The sequence below is a fragment of the Lethenteron reissneri genome, chromosome 13, assembly GCF_015708825.2.
Source record: "Lethenteron reissneri isolate LAM-NWPU_2019-01 chromosome 13, ASM1570882v1, whole genome shotgun sequence".
NCBI lineage: Eukaryota > Metazoa > Chordata > Hyperoartia > Petromyzontiformes > Petromyzontidae > Lethenteron > Lethenteron reissneri.
Genome location: NC_083791.1, coordinates 327,734 through 348,724, shown reverse-complemented (window position 1 = coordinate 348,724; position 20,991 = coordinate 327,734). Strand labels below are relative to the sequence as shown.

The 20,991-nt window shown below is 47.0% G+C and overlaps 1 protein-coding gene across 1 annotated transcript; it reads right to left on the bottom strand.

Moving 5' to 3' along the window:
• Positions 1-278: 278 nt before the first annotated feature.
• On the bottom strand, positions 279-20,261 carry LOC133341977 (ileal sodium/bile acid cotransporter-like). The gene is made up of 6 exons (XM_061550813.1): positions 19,797-20,261; positions 11,085-11,203; positions 9,383-9,471; positions 5,465-5,640; positions 3,659-3,816; positions 279-2,597 (listed from the first exon to the last, which is right to left on the bottom strand). Exons 1-6 carry the CDS (start codon positions 20,231-20,233, stop codon positions 2,494-2,496), a joined length of 1,083 nt encoding a protein of 360 aa, XP_061406797.1. The 5' UTR covers positions 20,234-20,261; the 3' UTR covers positions 279-2,493.
• Positions 20,262-20,991: the final 730 nt, after the last annotated feature.

Genomic DNA, 20,991 nt, shown 5'->3' with positions numbered 1-20,991 from the left:
TTCTCTCACCCTCCTACTGCCGATACCTATATAACCTCGTGCCACGGCAGCTCTCTCGCCTACTTCAGCAGTTTTTTCCTGCTGTAGTTGTCTCACCTGATGACGATTGCTTGTGTTGCGATCGAAACGTCGTGATCTTATTTTTCTACCGACGTGACTTTACCGAAAGAACTAAAGAGTATGGATTCCTGCAGTCAGGAAAGCTTCAAATCACAAATGTAAAACAGGATTTAGCATAAATGCACTTGCACGAATTCTGCAACAGCCGTTTGTCCCCGTAATTTTGTTTTCATTTTATTGGAGAACACTTGCAAGTTAATCAATCCAAGATTTATAACACACCAAAACTACTTCATTCACCATCGGGATTCTTTAACCATCGGGGGGTGGGGTGGGTGCCATCGAGTTTTCAAACAACATCCTCACTAGAGTCGCTTGCTGGCCCTGCCTCTCGCGAGCTCTTCCCGCCTTGTGAAGGTGCCGCACCGGTCACCAGCACAGCGAAGAGTCCACTTCAAGGTCACGTTACTTGCTTTCATATGTACGTAGGTATGTAGAACATCTTTCGCTCCGTACATAGTCAACTGTGTCAACCACCCGACTACTTCAGAGATTGCCACCTATCCATTTGGGCCGCCACTAAAATCTACGTTCATCTGTAGATTAAGAGAGTGGAACGGCACTGTCCAGCAGTCTCTGCCAGCTCACCACATCGCGCGCTTTTGGATGTGGTTCTGTGGCCGTCTGGAACGTTCTTTTTTTCCGATATTAGGAAGCCACTGGAGCTGCGCACTTTTCAATCATCTATTTTTTTGGAAACGGCTCTTTATGTTTCGTGTGTTGTCCTTCACCCGCACCTCTGATTAGCGTTGTTGGCTACGTATGGTGCGAAAGAAGTTCAACGTACATACAAGTCCCGTCAGCCATGACAGTCAGTGCCATTAAGACCAGAAACAAAAACATTTCCCTCCTCTGTTGAGTTTAATTTCGTGTCATCCTCTCTGCGACATCCACACTTCTGTCTCAGCTCTTCACCGAATGTGGTTCACGCGTTACAAATCTTGCACCGATTGATCAAAGAGGGGGTTTGGCCATGATCACTCAGCCGGCACATGTGGGTGAGCGTGGAAACTATATTCACCCTAGCAGAGCCCCTCATAATGCATGGGGCCCACGATCTGACTGATGCAAGTACGATGAAAGTGAAGAACAACCGCCCTAACCCTCACTGGCCCATGAGTCAGATGTCCTCCTATAAGGCCAGAGTTTCATGGTTTGGGTTCGGCTTGGATCGGGAAATAGCCCCAAGTGGAAAGCATTGTTTTGCTTGTTAAAACTGTAACCGCACCTCCGATTAGCACGGTTGGATACGTATAGTGCGAAAGAAGTTCAACGTACATCCTGTACATACATTAGCCACACACATGTGAAGCTCCCTCTACGCCATGACTTTATCAACCATTAACACGATGACAAATGTCACATCTTGCTCTATGCAGGTGTCTGGGTGTTCTTCCCAGAGCGTTCCATTACATCCCTCATCTCTGATTAGCACGGTTGGCTTCGTACGGTGCGAAAGAAGTTCAACATACATTAACACATACGTACAGACGTACATACGTACGTAAAAATACACTTCCCCACCCCTCTTACATTGCGTTTCATATCGGACCAATTTCACGTCCACATTTAAACTCGTTTCAACATTAACACTCGTAAGCCTTGTCTTTCAGTAGGCATCCAGAATGCTTTACGTATTCCCTTGCTCTACATACGAAGTCACGTTTTCGTCCATACGAGTATAATGTCCCAACGTGCAGGCTACGTGGCTATAGGAGGTAGACGAGGACGTTGCTGGGGGAAGCGAGAGTGACGCAGCAAGTGCACGGCCTAGGGTTTTCATTCTCACTTGAACATCGCGGGCCCAGGATTATAATTCTATTAAACTATTTACATTTTACCAAGTAAGGCCCACTGATCTACATATTTCTTTTTCGTAAGCGACCTGGCCACAAATGATAGCTCAACGAAGTGGCTTATCATCACGTATAAATTTACATCAGCTAAATACTCTAAATGCATGATGTTGGTTCTAAATGTGGAGGGAAAAAACGGAGGACCCGAAGAAAAATCCACGCGACCACAGGGAGAGATGCAAACTCCAAATATACAACAGGCGTCAGGGTCGGGATCGTACCCACGACCTGTACACCAGGCGAGATAGTTAACATCTCGCCACCATGGCTTCTTCACAAACTGAATTTTTGCGCTTCCTCAATTTTTTTGTAATTTTTTTTCAGTCCCCGAAGTAGCACCCCAGCACGGTGGTGGACCGAAACGCTGGACATCGCGCCAAATGGCAGAGTGGAGCGGCACGGGCCCCACCGACACGTGAGGCCGGTGCCATGTCCGTCTCCCCCTGCCCCCCCTCCACGCAGCATCTACAGAGAAGTGCCGGCGATCTCCCGGTGTTTGACGAAGCTGCCTGCGTCCTCATATGGGTTGTATGCGCTGTTGTCCGCCTCCATTCCGACAGTGCCGTTTGACTGTCGCCAGAGGAGGCGTCTTCTTGAATTTGCGCTTGTAAATCTGATAGACTGGGACACGTGCACACGCCACGAAATGTTCACTGTGATTACAGGCCCGCACATATATCGCTAGACTCACACTGATACCCATAGACTCACACAGATACTCAGAGATTCACACAGATACCCCTAAACTCACGCTGATACCCATAGACTCACAGAAAAACCCAGAGACGCACACTGATACCTATAGACTCACAGATACCCAGAGACTCACACAGATACCTATAGATTCACACAGACACTCAGAGACTCACACAGATACCCCTCGATTCACACTGATATCCAGCGACACACACAGATACCCAGAGACTCACACAGGTACCAAGAGACTCAGATTTATAAACCCCATAGACTCACACATATACCCATGGACTCACACAGATACCCAGAGACTCACAAAGGTTTCCATAGACTCACACAGATACCAAGAGACTCAGATTTATAAACCCCATAGACTCACACATATACCCATGGACTCACACAGATACCCATAGACTCACACTGATACCCATACACTCACACAGGATTCCATAGACTCACACAGATACCCATAGACTCAAACTGATGCCCAGAGACTCACACAGATACCCATAGACTCACACAGATACCCATAGACTCACACAGATACCCATAGACTCAAACTGATGCCCAGAGACTCACACAGATACCCATAGACTCACACAGATACCCATAGACTCAAACTGATGCCCAGAGACTCACACAGATACCCATAGACTCACACAGATACCCATAGACTCAAACTGATGCCCAGAGACTCACACAGATACCCATAGACTCACACAGATACCCATATACTCACACAGATACCCATAGACTCACACAGATACCCGTAGACTCACACAGATACCCATAGACTCAAACTGATGCCCAGAGACTCACACAGATACCCAGAGACTCACTCACATAGATGCCCACAGAGTCACGTGGACTAGAAGCAGCCAAACACTCATTATTGGAATCGCTCCAACGTTCCACTGTAGCGGGGCCCTTCTGTGGCTTTCCCGGGTACACGAGTCAATGTTGTTTTTGATGTTGTTGCAACGCACTCGCCACGAAGATGATGGCGGTGGCCATCTGGAAGGTGCTGTAGATGAGCGGGAATGTGAACATGCGCACGAGCTGCTCGGGAGTGAAGGACAGCTGGACGATGGTGGTGCACAGCTGGCTGTTCTGGGCCCCGGTCTCCATGGCGATCGTGCGGCACCTGTCGCACAAAGACACCACGCGATTGGAGACACGCCACCGCCGTTGTCAATCCACTGCTGGATGAAGCGACGGTCCCCCACACACTGCATGCAAGTTGATCTCATCGCTCCCTATCTCGGACGTGTTCTGTCCCTGGGCTGCCACTCCGTGGTTGTTCCCGACCGTCACTCACCATCCCTTCTGGTCGCGACGCGTTCTGGCCAAGCCCTCCTAGTGCCAGCGATGCCATCGGCCTGCCTGTGTATGTGTACATACGTTGAACTTCTTTCACCCCGTACGTGCTATTCGGAGGTGTGATGTGTGATCCGTGGTTTGCGTGGACTAGTACTGTGAGCCCCTTTTTGTGTTGTGTTGCTGTGCTTCTCCTGTGCCTCGGATCAGCACAGTTGGCTACGTACAGTGAGAAAGAAGTTCTACATACATACATACGTAATATATATGTCTATGCCCCCTAATGCTAGTCTCCCAATAAGCTCTGAATATGAATACTCGCGGTCTTAATATTCGCGCCATTCTCCAGAACGCATGTCCCGCGCATATTATGGGTCCAATGTACAAGGCACACCTATACGTAATAATGCCAAATATTAACCCGTGGGTGTCCGCAGTAAACATGATTACGTAAAATAGATTTTAGGTTAGGCCACAGAATGCTCCACTGCCCGATATCGCCAATCTGGCTGCGTCGGGTGGTGGAGGGTTTACACGACAAATATTTGGCCACACAATTACGTGGCCAAACCCAAAAACGAATTCTGAATCTCGTACACGACCGTGCCCTGTATCCCCATAGTCCTATGACCAAAAAATAGGACCTTTTTGCCAGTATCAAAGTATGCATGTTCACCACAAGTACGTTGTGTGGTTAATGCAGGCATGATTCCTTGCAAGAGGTTTCCCTTTGGTGTTTGAACATCTTAACACCTCCTGTTATATTGCCAGAAAGGCTAAAACCTATTCCTGTGACCAGGTTCGTAAAAAAAGTGAGGACTAGATAGCACGGTTTGCTATGCATGGTGCAAAAGAAAATCAACGTACATACATAGATAAGGCGAGGAGGATGCAACGCACCAGAAAATCATTCCTTGCGGAGACATTCTGGACAGTCCCAAACGTTGGCCAAACATTCCAGTGGAGCAGGACCCTGCTGAAAAAGAGTCTTCAGACTCTATGTGACCCATGGACGCACATAAAGACAAATAAACTCATACAGAGACCCACAAACTCATACAGAGACCCACAGACTCACAGATAGACCCATATGAGTCACATAGAGACCCACATACTTATATAGGGACCATTAGACTCACATAGAGACTCATAGAAGTCATATAGAGACCCATAGACTCCCATGGAGACCCAAGACTCACATAGAGACCCATAGACTCACATAAAGACCCACAGATTCAGACAGAGACCCACAGACTCACATAGAGACCCATAGACTCGCATATATGAATCACACAGAGACCAACAGACTCACACAGAGAACCATAAGATGTAGACTTGCAAGAAGCCAAGCACTCTTGTCTAGGCAGCGGCTAAAGTTCCCACTGTGGCAGCAACCTCCCGAACACGAGTCTTCGGACTCAGTGCGGCCTTTCCAGGAAGACAATTCGATGTGTCTGGTGGAGCGCCACGCACACCTCTGCCAGGGCTGGTTGACGAGCTTGGCGAGGCCGAAGCCGAGCACGTAGCCGATGATGGGGAAGATGAAGCCGATGATCCACATGGTGGGTTCGGTGTCCCAGGCCCCCTGGTAGAGCAGCGCCCCGGCCACGGAGATGGCGACGATGAGGATGCCCCCGACTGCGGAGCCGATCTGCGCATCGGCGAGGAGAAGGAGGTGAAGCGTTAACGGGAGAAAGTTAATATAGAATTTTTGAGGTTCGATTGCATAAATCTAAATGTGTCGTTAAACCAGCCACCACCCAACACAGCCAATTAGTAAGGTTTGTCACGTAAACAAAACATGCTAATTCGTTACTAGTACAGCATAGCGGTGTGTTGGAGACCAAAGCCACAACATTTACCATCTATGTATGACGTTTCGCCATAATTACAACTAGCTTCATCAGGCGCACAGCCAGATTTGTGGAAAAATTCTCCTGTTTCATTCCTTATGCAGTGGGTTCCAGGGAGACCAGAGACGATGCGCTTGAGGCACACGTTTATTCAATACAACTGCAGGATACACGGATCCCTAACACAGAGTGGTAGCGGCCCCTCTACCCAATGCCCAAGGAGGTACAGCCTCCGGGCTAGCGTGTCCTAACCACTGAGACTACACTCACGTTCCTCCGGCTAAGGGGACCTAGGGGGAAGCTATCTGACCCGACCCAGCCAAGGTCCTCGGGTCCCGACCACTGGCCCACTCGGTCCCGGCCCTTAGAAGGACGTCGGGTCTGGGGGTTCCCAGGGTCCTAAGTGTGCATAACAATGCTGTATACAATGCCTGACACCGACGCTACACTTAAATAGAGGGGTAGATGTGATGGCATCATTTGTGAGCCCTTCTTGTGCGAAGGGGGGGGGGGGGGGTTAATAAATGCATATAAATTACAATGGATAGCCATTGCCGGTTCGGTTGTTCATATGGTAATAAACGTACATTATGCATGCACATTGTTCTGGATGATATTGGTCGCGAAAGCCTACGTGTTAAACGGGGGGAAAGTTGAAACTATCGTCATCATCGTCATCACGATCCAGGGGCAGGTACCCCGTAGGTGTCCACTGCACATTTCATAATTTGTTTCCACTTTCCTCTGTCTTGTACCAATAAGCTCAAGTAGTGCCACGTATGTGTTGAAGCTATAAAACTATACTATAAACTAATTGTATGTTTTACCAGGGAAGGCCCACTGAGCTGCATAACTATTTTGCAGAATGATAGCTCAACGAAGTGGCTTATCATCATATGGATTTTTAATTAAATAATACATACGCTGCAACGATGAATATCACTACTGCGATATAGAAGCAGTTTCAAAAAGTCAGAGTTGTTTCCTGCTGCTCAAATGAGCATTGTGGAATTGGTGCTTATCTTCTGTAAACAACTCTGAGCCAGTGGTAGCAAGTTCACATTCCTATGGCGGGGGAAAGACTGTCCATAGGACAACCACTGTGACCTTCCCCACAGAGTGGTTGGAGATAGTTAATATCTCGCCACCGGGGCACCCGTAGACTCGCACAGAGTTGATACCGGGCAATGCTTGCACCTCACAGCAAGAAGGGCCTGGTTTCAATTCCCAACTCGAGCGCCATTCTGCGTGCGGTTTTTATGTTCTCCCCTCGTTCTGCATGGGTTTCAATGTAGAAGCGTAACCGGTGTTGACCAAACATCGCAATGCTGAAAAAATACAGTTGCTGCAAATTATTAAATTTGGATCACGCAGCAGCAGCAACATTTCCCGCTACCACGAACACAACGAATCTTGAGACTCAGTGAGGCTTTCGTGGATAAACACATTTTACTTAAAATAATAACTTAAGCGGCAGTATGAGACATCTCCTTTACCAGTGGCAAAATATAGTAGTAGGTTTTTACCCTTTCAACTGGTACAAAAACTGACACCTTTATGCAAGGCATCATGTTTGCAACCACAACACAAGCAGTCCAAATGCAAACAAAAAGAAACAACTCTGATGATGATGATAATGATATGCACTGCCCTTGAAGTTGATTGGTCTACACCCGAGACAGCTTTTCTTAGAGCCTAGTCTCCATTGGTGTTGGACCAGATGACGCCAAAAGGCGTACAACTCAAAGGCGTCATCTGGTCCAACACCAATAGAGACTCGGCTCTAAGAAAAGCTGTCTCGGGTGTGGACCAATCAACTTCAAGGGCAGTGCATATCATTATCATCATCATCAGAGTTGTTTCTTTTTGTTTGCATTTTGACTGCTTGTGTTGTGGTTATTGCAAACATGATGCCTTGTATAAAGGTGTCAGTTTTTGTACCAGTTGAAAGGGTAAAACCCTACTACTATATTAAGCGGCAGTGTTCTTTTTATAAACCGGATTAGTGACGCCAGCATTCATTAACGGAGCGATTTGTTTTTAGCAGGCTGCGACCACGAGCTGCCCCCACGGCCAGGACTCGCGCGGCCACCGTCACTCTGGCGGGCTCTGGCTGAGGCGAGGCCAACGCCTCTGAGTGGAGACTCAGGCCAAGAGAGGTCAGCAACGGTCACGGCAACAGTCACGACGAGTCACGTTATCGTCAGAGGCTGCGGTGCCCTGAGGGAGATAAACACGGCGGCGAGTGGCCATGTACACACAACCGTATGTACACAATGTGTACACTCTGTATGTGCACACCGCGCATGCTGTGTACACACAGCGTATGCCGTGTGGCCTATACAGCCGCGTGTCTAGCTTAGCCAGCATTCTTTATATGAGAATTCGCTATCGTGGGCAATTTGAGATGAGACTAATTTGTTCGCTAAGCGAGCAAAATGTTCACTTAGCGAGCTGAGACCAATCGATCGAATGCATCCCGTGGTGGTAGGGGGTGCACGGTGGCAGAGAACAATTTTTTTTTATCTCCAATAATGGCAGAGCTACTGATTCGCTCGAAACACCTGGGACTCAAGGCATCACCTGCAGGCGTCTATCACGGGTCTAACTCGAGACCAGACACCTCCACAATGCCCCTTGGTTATCCCTTGAGAGGGCGACCTCACCCGTGTGGGCCACGTGTCTTCGGGCCACATGGGGGCCACGTCATGAGGCCCATCGGAAAGACACTTACCATGCAGGCCACGTTTTGGGCGTAAGCCTTTGCCAAATTTCTTTGAAATTAGTGCTTACAAAAATCTCTGCCAGACTTTTCATAGCTCAGTGATTAACTTGATTGATGATTACCCCTGATGCTAAATACGGCTGAGAGCATAAGCATATATTTTTTATAACATAAAATTTGTGGAATGATTAAAACAGGTTAACAATAATACAATATACTGTACATCATGAATATAAAATACAATAAATAATGTGTGTATATAAAACAATCTATTGTGTGTGTATATATAATAATATCGTGTGTGTGTGTATATATGGCAAAATGAGGCCTGCCTGTGTCGTGACGGGTGCTGCAAGATCCCACCATGGCCATCCGGTGCTCGCTGAGCTGCATTGGCTTCAGTTGCCGAACTAATACATTGTAAGGTCGCTCTAATTACACATAAAGTGTTTGCCACAAATGAATCACAATACCTTGATGATCTCGTCAAGGAACATAAACCACCATCATGCGAACTCCGGGCATTCTCGCAGCGGCGGCTTTTGGCTGGCCATCCAACAAAGACGGTGATCACCACATTGCACGCTTTCAGGTGCGCTTCTGGAACGCTCTTCCTTTCAATGTTAGGAGGCCACTGAAGCTATGCACTTTGAAATCTAGATTGAAAACTCATTTCTTTAGTTTTGCTTTTTGTGTTTAGTTTGTTGTCCTTCCCCTGTACCTCCGATTAGCGCAAGTTGGCTATGTACGGCGTAAAATAAGTTCAACACACGTACATACATATAACATACGTAGGAACAATTGTAAAACATTACCTTGACTAAGATTTTCGCTTTTTTGGGCCACTTGTACTGCACGAACATCCCAAAAGCCACGGGCACAACCAGCGAGACGAGGGTGATGCCTACAGAGCAGCGGCAGCGGCAACAGCAGTGGCATCAGTGGGCACGGCATGGCATGCGCGGGCCGCGTACACACACAGAGAGAGAGAACTGGACATTGAGGTATCTCATCGCATGATGAGCTACTTTGTGGCCAGGTCATTTATGAAAAAAAAGTTAATAGCTCAGTGGGCTTTACCTGGTAAAATAAAAAAAAGTTTACTTTTATTTGAAATAGTTTTAATTGATTTGCTTATCTTCTTATAATTTGGACTCGTATCGTTTGTTTTTATTGTATGTTGTTATGAAGTTCTGACCTGCCCCTGCTGGACATTTGTGAAAAAGAGCTTTTAGCTCATCGGTTTCTTTGAGTATAAATGCATATTCTGATTCTGACCTGCATAGCATCCTACAATTGCTCTTGCAAATAGATTCACAGTGCAGAACTCCTCTTTATCCATGATCCTATTATCCATGGACGCTGTAGGGTTCAAGTAAAAAATAAGAATAGGCTTTACCCTTTCTGGAAATAAAGCAGGAGGTGTGAAGATGTTCAAACACTAAACAGATACCTTTTACACGGCATCAATTCTGCATTAACTACACGTACTTGTGGCAAAAACTTGCAAACAATCATTATCTGATCATATATGCATTGTCTTTGAAACACCTGTGTTATTGCCAGAAAGGGTAAAACCTATTCTTATTTTTCAATCTTCTTGGTAGTCGCAAAAATGTCCTACATATGTAACTGCTCATCCCAATCTATTAATACTTTGATCCTTGCATCTGTGGATTTTTCCTGTCCCTGTTTGTGGGACGGCTTCCAATTATCAGTAAATGCCAAAACGAAAGAAAGGAATTGCCTGGGACATGCATCCTATTATTCGCGAGGTTTTACGCGCCAAAATCGATTTGCTGTTGTGAAACAAATGCAAATATGGCTGTGCGCCGAGGCGGATTGATTGACGCGCAGTGCAAGATGCACTGAAACACAACATGTATGTTGAACTTCTTTCACACCATACGTAGCCAACCGTGCTAATCAGAGGGGCAAAATACCATCGGACACAATATCATTGGACATCCGATGAAATCACCGATCAGTGTTCCGCAATCTGCTCATGTATGGAAAAAAGTAAAAAATAAGCTACAGTACTTTATTTTACCAGGTAAGGCCCACTAAGCTATATATCCCTTTTTCATATGCGACCTGACCACAAATGAAGTGGCTTATCGCATGGAAATGTATAGCAGCCAAATACTCCAAATAAAGCAAGCGTATCATTTCCCGTAGTGGCGTGTCTCTGCCCATATATGGTCTTGTGAATCCCGAATCGAGGTATAAACCATCTGGCACGTGGGCATGGGGAGAGAGTGTTGCCCCCTCGCACGCGTTGTTTTTTACCTTTCCTATACTTTGCACTCCGATCGTGTTTGTGTATTGTTTGTTGTTTTAACGTTCTGACCCCTGAGCCCCGACTGGAACGTCTGTGAAAAAGAGCTTCATAGCTCATCGGATTCCTCCAGTTCAAAATAAATATTCTCATTATGATGTTTATAATTGAAAAATCGAGGACTTCAGAAGGGGCCCCTGGGGAGACTTGCTGCCGTCAGTTTGGCAGTTTTGGCGCACCGATGCTGTCGTAGGGGATGGCGATGCTGGCCGAGTCCGTCCACGTCTGGGTGTAGATGAAGAGGCAGAGCGGCATCATCCCCATGCCCAGCAGCGTGGAACACACGGTCATGCTGATGCTGCACACACATACACGTGAAGCGTATAGCACACGGCAATTTTTACATTGGTGATCTTGTCAAGGAGCATAAACCATCATCACGCGAACTCCAGTCATCCTCGCAGCAGCGGCTTTTGGCTGGCCATCGAATAAAGGCGGTGGTTCCCACATCGCGCGCTTTAAGATGCGCTTCTGCGGCCGGCTGGAACGCTCTTCCTTCCGATATTAGATTGAAAACTCATTTCTTTAGTTTGTTGTCCTTCCCCCGCACCTCCGATTACCGCTGTTGGCTATGTACGGTGCAAATGAAATTCTACACGTACAGTAGGGGGACTGCGGAGCGACGCCGTGTATGTACAGTATGCATGTTAAAACTTCTTTCGCACCGTACGTAGCCAACCACGCTGATCGGAGATGACGCGGGATCGGCTGCGCTCTGCGCAGGTGGAGCACGCGGGCAGTGGTGGGGGGGGGGGGGCTCCCCACGTGGCTGTCTGTAATCCTACACCATGAGATAGCAGCAACAGCAGCGGCGGGGTGGGTGGATCACTGCACACAGATATGGGCTGTGAAACTCCCTCCCCGTGGGCGTCGAGGAGGTTGCTATACACTTGCTCGCCAGGAGACGGCGGTATACAGCAAAGTGCGGATTTATATCACGTGCTGGAGATTGGTGCCAGATAGATGTGCAGACGAAAGTGGACATGTGCAGTGGACACCTACGGGCTATCTGCCCCAGGATCGTGATGATGTAGCATCGGCACGGGATCAAGTGTTGCCCCCTCGCACGCATCGGCTTTCTCCGGTGTGCGACAGTTTCCTCTCCCACGCATATAAACACACCGCACCAGGTACTCGTTTGAGGCTGGGTCGAGCGAGGGGAAGAGGCCCAGGACCGGTTCAGATAAATCGTCACCGGTGTTGGCCGTGAGCGGGAATCTAACCCGGGTAGCCGGGTCCGTAGCGCAGGAAGCAAACCGCTACACTACCGCTCCCCACTGCAATGTGCGCACACAGCGTCTCATCAGCGGTGCCAGGCTTGCCTGAACCATTGCTGGCGAACCGCTGATCCTCCAGCCAGGGAACCCCCGCTTCTGAGTGCGCGCCGCCACTGCCAATGGTTGAATTGACCAGCGGGGCAGTGGGGCAGCGGAGTGAAGGTCACGGGAGCGATTTACAACGCAGACGGAACAACGTCTGCAACGGCCCGGACGACGTTGAAGCGAGAGAGGGGATGTCTACAGAGACTGAACTCGCGAAAGGCTGACAAGAAGGATTACAAGAAATATGTTTAAGCCGGAGGCCGCAGGTACAAACTGCACAGTGAGACGGGCAGAGGAACACTCGAGGCACAGAACGCGCCTCCTCTTATCACGGTTAGCTACGTACAGTGAGGAAAAAAAGTATTTGATCCCTGCTGATTTTGTACGTTTGTCCACTGACAAAGAAATGATCAGTCTATAATTTTAATGGTAGGTTTATTTGAACAGTGAGAGACAGAATAACAACAAAATCCATAAAAACGCATGTCAAAAATTTTATAAATTGATTTTCATTTTAATGATGGAAATAAGTATTTGACCCCTCTGCAAATCATGACTTAGTACTTGGTGGCAAAACCCTTGTTGGCAATCACAGAGGTCAGACGTTTCTTGTAGTTGGCCACCAGGTTTGCACACATCTCAGGAGGGATTTTGTCCCACTCCTCTTTGTAGATCTTCTCCAAGTGATTAAGGTTTCGAGGCTGACGTTTGGCAACTCGAACCTTCAGCTCCCTCCACAGATTTTCTATGGGATTAAGGTCTGGAGACTGGCTAGGCCACTCCAGGACCTTAATGTGCTTCTTCTTGAGCCACTCCTTTGTTGCCTTGGCCGTGTATTTTGGGTTATTGTCAAGCTGGAATACCCATCCACGACCCATTTTCAATGCCCTGACTGAGGGAAGGAGGTTCTCACCCAAGCTTTGACGGTACATGACCCCGCCCATCGTCCCTTTGATGCGGTGAAGTTGGCCTGTCCCCTTAGCAGAAAAACACCCCCAAAGCATAATGTTTCCACCTCCATGTTTGACGGTGGGGATAGTGTTCTTGGGGTCATTGGCAGCATTCCTCCTCCTCCAAACACGGCGAGTTGAGTTGATGCCAAAGAGCTCCATTTTGATCTCATCTGACCACAACACTTTCACCCAGTTGTCCTCTGAATCATTCAGATGTTCATTAGCAAACTTCAGACGGGCATGTATATGTGCTTTCTTGAGCAGGGGGACCTTGCGGGTGCTGCAGGATTTCAGTCCTTCACGGCGTAGTATGTTACCAACTGTTTTCTTTGTGACTATGGTCCCAGCTGCCTTGAGATCATTGACAAGATCCTTCTGTGTAGTTCTGGGCGAATTCCTCACCGTTTTCATGATCATTGCAACTCCATGAGGTGAGATCTTGCATGGAGCCCCAGGCCGAGGGAGATTGACAGTTATTTTGTGTTTCTTCCATTTGCGAATAATCGCACCAACTGTTGTCACCTTCTCCCCAAGCTGCTTAGCGATAGTCTTGTAGCCCATTCCAGCCTTGTGTAGGTCTACAATCTTGTCCCTGACATCCTTGGCGAGCTCTTTGGTCTTGGCCATGGTGGAGAGTTTGGAATCTGATTGATTGATTTCTTCTGTGAACAGGTGTCTTTTATACAGGTAACAAGCTGAGATTTGGAGCACTCCCTCTAAGAGTGTGCTCCTAATCTCAGCTCGTTACCTGTATAAAAGACACATGGGAGCCAGAAATCTTTCTGATTGAGAGGGGGTCAAATACTTATTTCCCTCATTAGAATGCAAATAAATTTATAACATTTTTGACATGCGTTTTTCTGTATTTTGTTGTTATTCTGTCTCTCACTGTTCAAATAAACCTACCATTACAATTATAGACTGATCATTTTTTTTGTCAGTGGGCAAACGTACAAAATCAGCAGGGGATCAAATACTTTTTCCCCTCACTGTACGGTGTGAAAGAAGTTCAACATATAACGCACACGGGTTGGAGACATCGCATTGACTGCTAGGAGGAGCCGAGTGGGCATGGGTAGCACGGGCCACGGCTACACCGCGCGATGGCCGATGGTCAAGGGTCATAACGGAGCGACAGCCAAGGAATGGACATCCCCCTGTGGAGATAGAGCGATGAAATCGGCCGCTCGGCGTGCAGGGCCTCGGTGGATTGTTACATGGCGGGATCGTGAGGGAGACTTACATCCAGCAGTGGATAGAACCTCGGCTGACGATGTCTAATACCTGCGAATCCATGTAAATAAATGTACTGTGGATATCAATCAAACGCGAAGCTCGGCGTGAAACGACTTCAATGTAAATTCTGTAAAATAGTTTTTAAAAACGATGCTGAGACTGTAAAAGCATTATCTAAAGTTAAGGTTAAAATTTGTTTACGGGGAGCGACACGTCGCTGCGCTGGTAAACAAAAAATAAAACCACAACGTGAAGATCTCGCTAAAGCAGACGCCGTAAAAATGAGTTAAATGCAATTTAAAGCTTTCGTGACTGCAGGGATTCATCTTCTTGGTTCTTTCGGTAAAGTCACGTAGAAGGGAAGTAATAAAATAATAAAAATAAAACATAATAAAACAATTCTCACGACGTTTCGGCCACAACGCAAGCAGCCGTCCTCAGGTGAAGAATGAGACAATGCCAAGCTAGGAGCTTATATATACCTCCAACGCAGCTTATATATAAGTTCCTAGCTTGGCATTGTCTCATTCTTCACCTGAGGACGGCTGCTTGCGTTGTGGCCGAAACGTCGTGAGAATTGTTTTATTATGTTTTATTTTTATTATTTTATTACTTCCCTTCTACGTGACTTTACCGAAAGAACCAAGAAGATGAGTTAAATGCAGTTTAATTAATGAGTCAACGTACATGATGCACGCGCATTGTGCGAGCCCTTTGATCTTGTCCTTGAAATGCAGTGGAACATCCATCACGTTTAAATTATCAAGATTAAAAACTCACTTCTTAGTACCACTTTTTGCGTTTAATTTGTTGTCCTTCCGCCGCAAGCTCCGATTAGCGCGGTTGGCTACGTACGGTGGAAAATAAGTTCAACACACATACTTACATAGGACTTACACAGAGACCCATAGACTTACATAGAGGCGCATAGACTCACGCAGAGACCCATAGACTGACGCAGAGACCCATAGACTTACATAGAGACCCATAGACTCACGCAGAGACCCATATAGGTTGTGACCCTTCCTCTCCACCTCCGATTAGCATGGTTTGCTCCGTACGGTGCGAGAGAAGTTCAACACGCACACATCACTGAAGCCCAGCAGGGGCGAGGGGATGACACCGATCGCTCGCGATGTGAACGAGAATCTCCGCCGCGTGACTGCAAGCGGCGCAGGAAGCGGCGCTGCTGCGAATTGGAAGGGCGCGATTGTAAATCCGGGCTGGGACTTCACTCATCCCATCACTCCTCCGGGAGTCGATAAAGTGAAGTGCCACTTTGTGGGAAGGTTAATGGTGGTCGTCTTTTAGATAAACTCGCCCCGCCATATGAATGTAAACGGGAGATGAGCATAAACTGCTCAATGACATTTGAGCAGAAGGAAATAACTACAGTATTGTTATACTCATTTACATAATCGTACACGGTGATGTAGGTATGACGACGCCCGTGTGGGCCCGCGCTCAGCTAGGCCCTGCACTGGAACGTCTTTCCACGGTGCTACGGTGTGCTCCGTGTTGGAGGAGCCCAAGGCCAATGAGACGCGCGTCTTCTTTTCATTTTATACGGCTTCTGATGTCGATTTAGAGCAACAACGAGAATCTCACTTTCAGGTCGTGAAGCCATACAATCGCGTCAGGAGCAGCAGAGTGTTTCGCTGTGATGTCTCTTGCATATTTGTGGATCGGGCATTGCGTCGTTACATGTTATATGGTCTGTCCTGGTAGACCACAGGAGCACACTGCTGGATAGTTTTACATTTTCAATTTGTGCATTATCAGATCGCACTCATTACACACAAAGCGCCTTCCACAAATCAACCGTGCTGATCTCGTCAAGGAACATGAACCATCACGCCAACTCCGGTCATCCTCGCAGCTGCTTTTGGCTCGCCATCGAATAAAGACGGTCACCACATCGCGCACTTTCAAATGCGTTTCTGCGGCAGTCTGGAGCTATGCACTTTTAAATAATCTAGATTGAAAACTAAAATGTATTTAAAACATATTTTTTGTTGTGTTTAGTTTGTTGTCCTTCCCCCAAACCTCCGATTAGCACGGTTGCGAAAGAAGTTCTACACACGCACAGGTATCCGCATCTGCTATGGTGTCGTGACTGGCGGGGGCTGACAGCGGCCTGGCTTGAGACTTGCACGGGGCGCTGTTCCCACTGAGCTGAAGCCAGCAGAGCTATGACACTTGTTTTTCCAGACACGACCTGGCCACAAATGATAGCTCAACAAAGTGGCTTATCGTGTGGACATTTATAGCAGCAAAATAATGTCTGGGCAATATCTTATTATACAAGCCCGACATTTCTCCATTAACTAAATTATAAGAGCCTTTCAGAAAGTCTGAATCTAAAAGTTATAGAAAATGGGACCCTCCCCCCCCCCCCCCCCCCAGATGTGGGGGTAAAAAGTTGATCCACCAGGTTTACAACAATTGTCGACCCCCCCATTTTGTATTTATTTTGTAGGCATATATGCCTACACACCCTACATACAATAGAGTCAGTAGTATCTGTACACATTGGGGGGGGGGAGGACATCAGTGGGATTGACGGGCGAGGTGCGAGGCGTTGAGAATCCCTCCACAAGACCGATAAAACTCTGGTGAACTCCCAATGCTTCATGAACATACTCCAGATGCCCACAACATGCTGATAACCAAGTAGCATAGTATTTGTTTCACAAGCCGCACACTGTTGATGAGACACACATGGTGGAAACCAGTCCACAGGGTATCTTGTTCTGAATACGCGCGCTGCAGAGAACCCGCAGGTGACGTGGATCCGTGTGTGCTATCGCGCCGCGTGTTTGCGGGTTCAACCGCTTGGTGTTCGGCGTGGTGTCCGATGTTTCACTCCACGTACCGTGAGCTTGTTTATCGTCTGTAATGCTCCATCTAAATCAGCGCAATGAAATCAGAGGCGGATCTGGGATCTTTCCAGACTTTATAAATAGGGCTCTACGTTCATAACAATGCGTGCAGTATATTGCATACCTCCCACGCATTTCACAATTAGCACTATTCGCATTCCTGCATTTTCCATGAATATGCTAAATTCCTCTTCAAATGCAAATTATTTTGTCAAGGCTCTCTTCCTCCTCCCTCACAGCTTAAATAGACACTCCAAGTCTAAGACGTGTCATTTAGACTCTGTCTTATCGACAGACCTGTTCTTCACCTGAGGACGGCTGCTTGCGTTGTGGCCGAAACGTCGTGAGAATTATTTTATTATGTTTTATTTTTATTATTTTATTACTTCCCTTCTACGTGACTTTACCGAAAGAACCAAGAAGATATTGCATACTTGTTAACCCCTTATCAGTGCCTACCTTATTATACCAATTCAGACTTTATTGATAACCCCGTGGCCTTGTAAATCTCAATGTTAATCCTACAAAGTCATATCACAAGGGAGAAACACAAACAAATAGACAAAAATAGTGCTGCTCGTATTGAATCGGCCGTATGGACCTGAAAACTAAATTTCTCTGTACAAGAATACGGGTAAACCGTATGGATTAACAGGTATGGTGTATTGTGTGTGGTGAATATAAATTATTATTTTTAAAGCAAGCTTAGGCCGCTAGCAGAGGGCCTTCCTGCAGCAGTGGATTGACTGAGAAGATGGATTCTGGCTCAGCAATCATTGGAAGGACGTAATCAACCATTTCGGGTCTTAACTGATTGTGTTCACGTTTACGGTGACTTTCAGACCGCAGTCCACTCACTGGCATTGACTATATATCTTTTGTATAATCCGCAGGGAATGGAGTGTTTGCTCCGCTGCAAGTCTCCTTCCACCACTCTCCCATTGACATATATCATTGCTTCCTCTTAGTACCTTTCACGCGACGGTCAATGGTATAGTGTATAGCAGATTGTATAATAATAAATAGTTTAAAAGTGTAATGTTTAATATAATGTATAAGGTAATATATAGTATCGTAATTGTATACTGAATATACAGCAGTGTGGTATACAGTAGGGTGGGTAGAATAATACATAGTGTAATATTACAATGTATAGTCTAAGGTATAGGGTGGTGTATAGTAATGCAGTGTATAATTTAATGTTGGGTTTGTCTATGGCAGTATTTAGTACGGGGTAGATCCGTGTGATGTAAGAAAAAAGTTTACCTGGTGGCATATTATATTTTTTGCGACATAGAATTGTAATGTATGACTTACTGTTAGTAGCTCAGCTTATTGGAGAGTATATTGAATATATTGATGATATTGATGTAGTATATATTTTAGTTTTTTACGTGGTGGTTTGGCTGCTGCAGCTCCTTACTATTAAAATCCCTTCCCTTTATTACTGCTAATCCTACTTCCTCCCTTTATTACTGCTAATCCTACATAATACACGAGCATAATATGACTTTGAGATCCCCACTAGTAGTGACTAATCCCATATCTGCATTTTCCATAAATATGCTAAATTCATCTGTTGATATGCAAATTCATTTGTCAAGGCGCCCTCCTCCTCTAACCCAGCTTAAATATATGCTGCCAAGCTTGGTGGTGTTCATTCAGACGCTGTCTTTCCGACAGACCTGTTCTTCACCTGAGGACGGCTGCTTGCGTTGTGGCCGAAACGTCGTGAGAATTGTATTTTATTTATTTTTATTTTTATTATTTTATTATTTCCCTTCTACGTGACTTTACCGAAAGAACCAAGAAGATGAATCCCTGCAGTCACGAAAGCTTTAAAAGAAAACAACCGCTTATAGAGACGGATACCAATACCGTGTCACCACATATGGTTTACCCTGTATTCTTGTACAGGAAAATTTAGTTTTCAGGTCCATACGGCGTACATCCGTTTCAATACGGGCCAAATGTGTTTTTGTCTGTTTGTGTCTCTCCCTTATGGGACTTTGTAGGATGAACGTTGGGATGTATGAGCGCACGGGGTGGCCAATAGGGTCTGAATAGGTCTGTAAGGAGGTAGGCACTGATAAGGGGTTGCCAGGTGTGGGATACGCGAAAAAAAATTAAATGTGGTTTTCACTCGATCTCTAAAACTCTCGACTGACGATGAGTCCATAACGACTACTGAAAGCTCTGCCACCCATTGAACACAGTTTTGTCCTTGGTACCACTCAGGGTACCCGGACTTGGTGGATCGAATTTGCCGGACAGGGTCAGCATACGGCTTCAGCAGTTCACCCAGATGTAATGGAGCTACGATCCCTTTTCAGGGCCTTGAAGGCCAAGACAAGAACTTTAAATTCGATCCTCGAGTTCACTGGAAGCCAAAGCAGGGAACGACATAAATGTGTGATGTGCTTGAATTCCCCCACTCAACGGGGAGCTGCGCAGCCTCACGGACACTCGGGAGTGCGCATCATCGCGGACGCACGCACCTGAGGTCCATGTCCCCGTCCAGCCAGTAGGTGATGATGTTGGAGGTCGTTCCGCCGGGGCAGCAGCCCATGATGAGCACGGCGATGGCCTGAATGGGCTCGATCTTGAAGGCTATGGCGAGCGCGAAGGCCGTGAGGGGCATGAAGCCGAACTGGCACACGAACCCGATGATGATCCCCCACGGATTGCGAAGGTGAACAATCACCTTGTGAATCTGCACCGTGCAGCCCATGGCGAACATCACCAGCGCCAGCATGAGCGTGAGCACGATGCTCAGTGTGAAGTTGAGCACTTTGTTGTTGCTTTCCACGGGCTCCAGGCATGACGTGCCCTCGCACAGCGTCGCGTTGGAGTCGCACGCCGACACGTTCCACGTCGCGGAGTAGCGGAGCATGACGGTGGAGTAGAACGCGGGCTCGAAGTCTTCGTACGGCATTTTGGCTGCTGCTCACCGCTCACGGGAGGCCGCGCTCGCCGCTGCCTAATAAGCCGTGGCCCCTTATAGTCGGGGCTCGGAGCTGTAAATGCCCCCCCCCGGTCCTCCTCCTCCCCCCTCTCGTGCGCAAATGTTTAACGCGAACATTAAGTGGCGCACTTTACGGGGAGCAGGGCAGGTCGCGTGAGCCGACATTCTTGAGAAAGCAACGCCACTAATGAGGTGATGTTGAGGCTCTTCGACTCCAGCAAACCGAAGACAATGTGAATTACAGACCTGTCAACCCAGACGGGTTCCCCGTATCCTTGTACCGGTAAATAGAGGTCTCGGGTCCATACGGCGTACAGACGTTTCAATACGGGCAAAAAACACGTTGAGTCTATTTGTTTGTGTCCCTTGTGATGGGACTTTGTTGGATGAATGTTGAGATTTATAAGGGCACGAGGTGACCAATGAGGTCTGAATTAGAGTGTAATAAGGTAGGGGCACTGATAAGGGATTGACAGGTATGGTACGGTATGGAATTTGGCTGTAGATTGTCAATGTTGTGGCTTGGCTCTCCAACACACCGGTGTGCTGTACTAGTAAAGAATTGGCACGTTCTCTTAATGTGACAATCCTTACTAGTTGGCTGTGTCGGGTGTTGGCGGGTTTAAGTACACATTTATATATTTAAGCGATCCAACCCACCAAATAAAACTGTATCGAGGTATGGAATTAATTGAGTATTCAAATGTCTCTGATCGTGAAGACGGCGG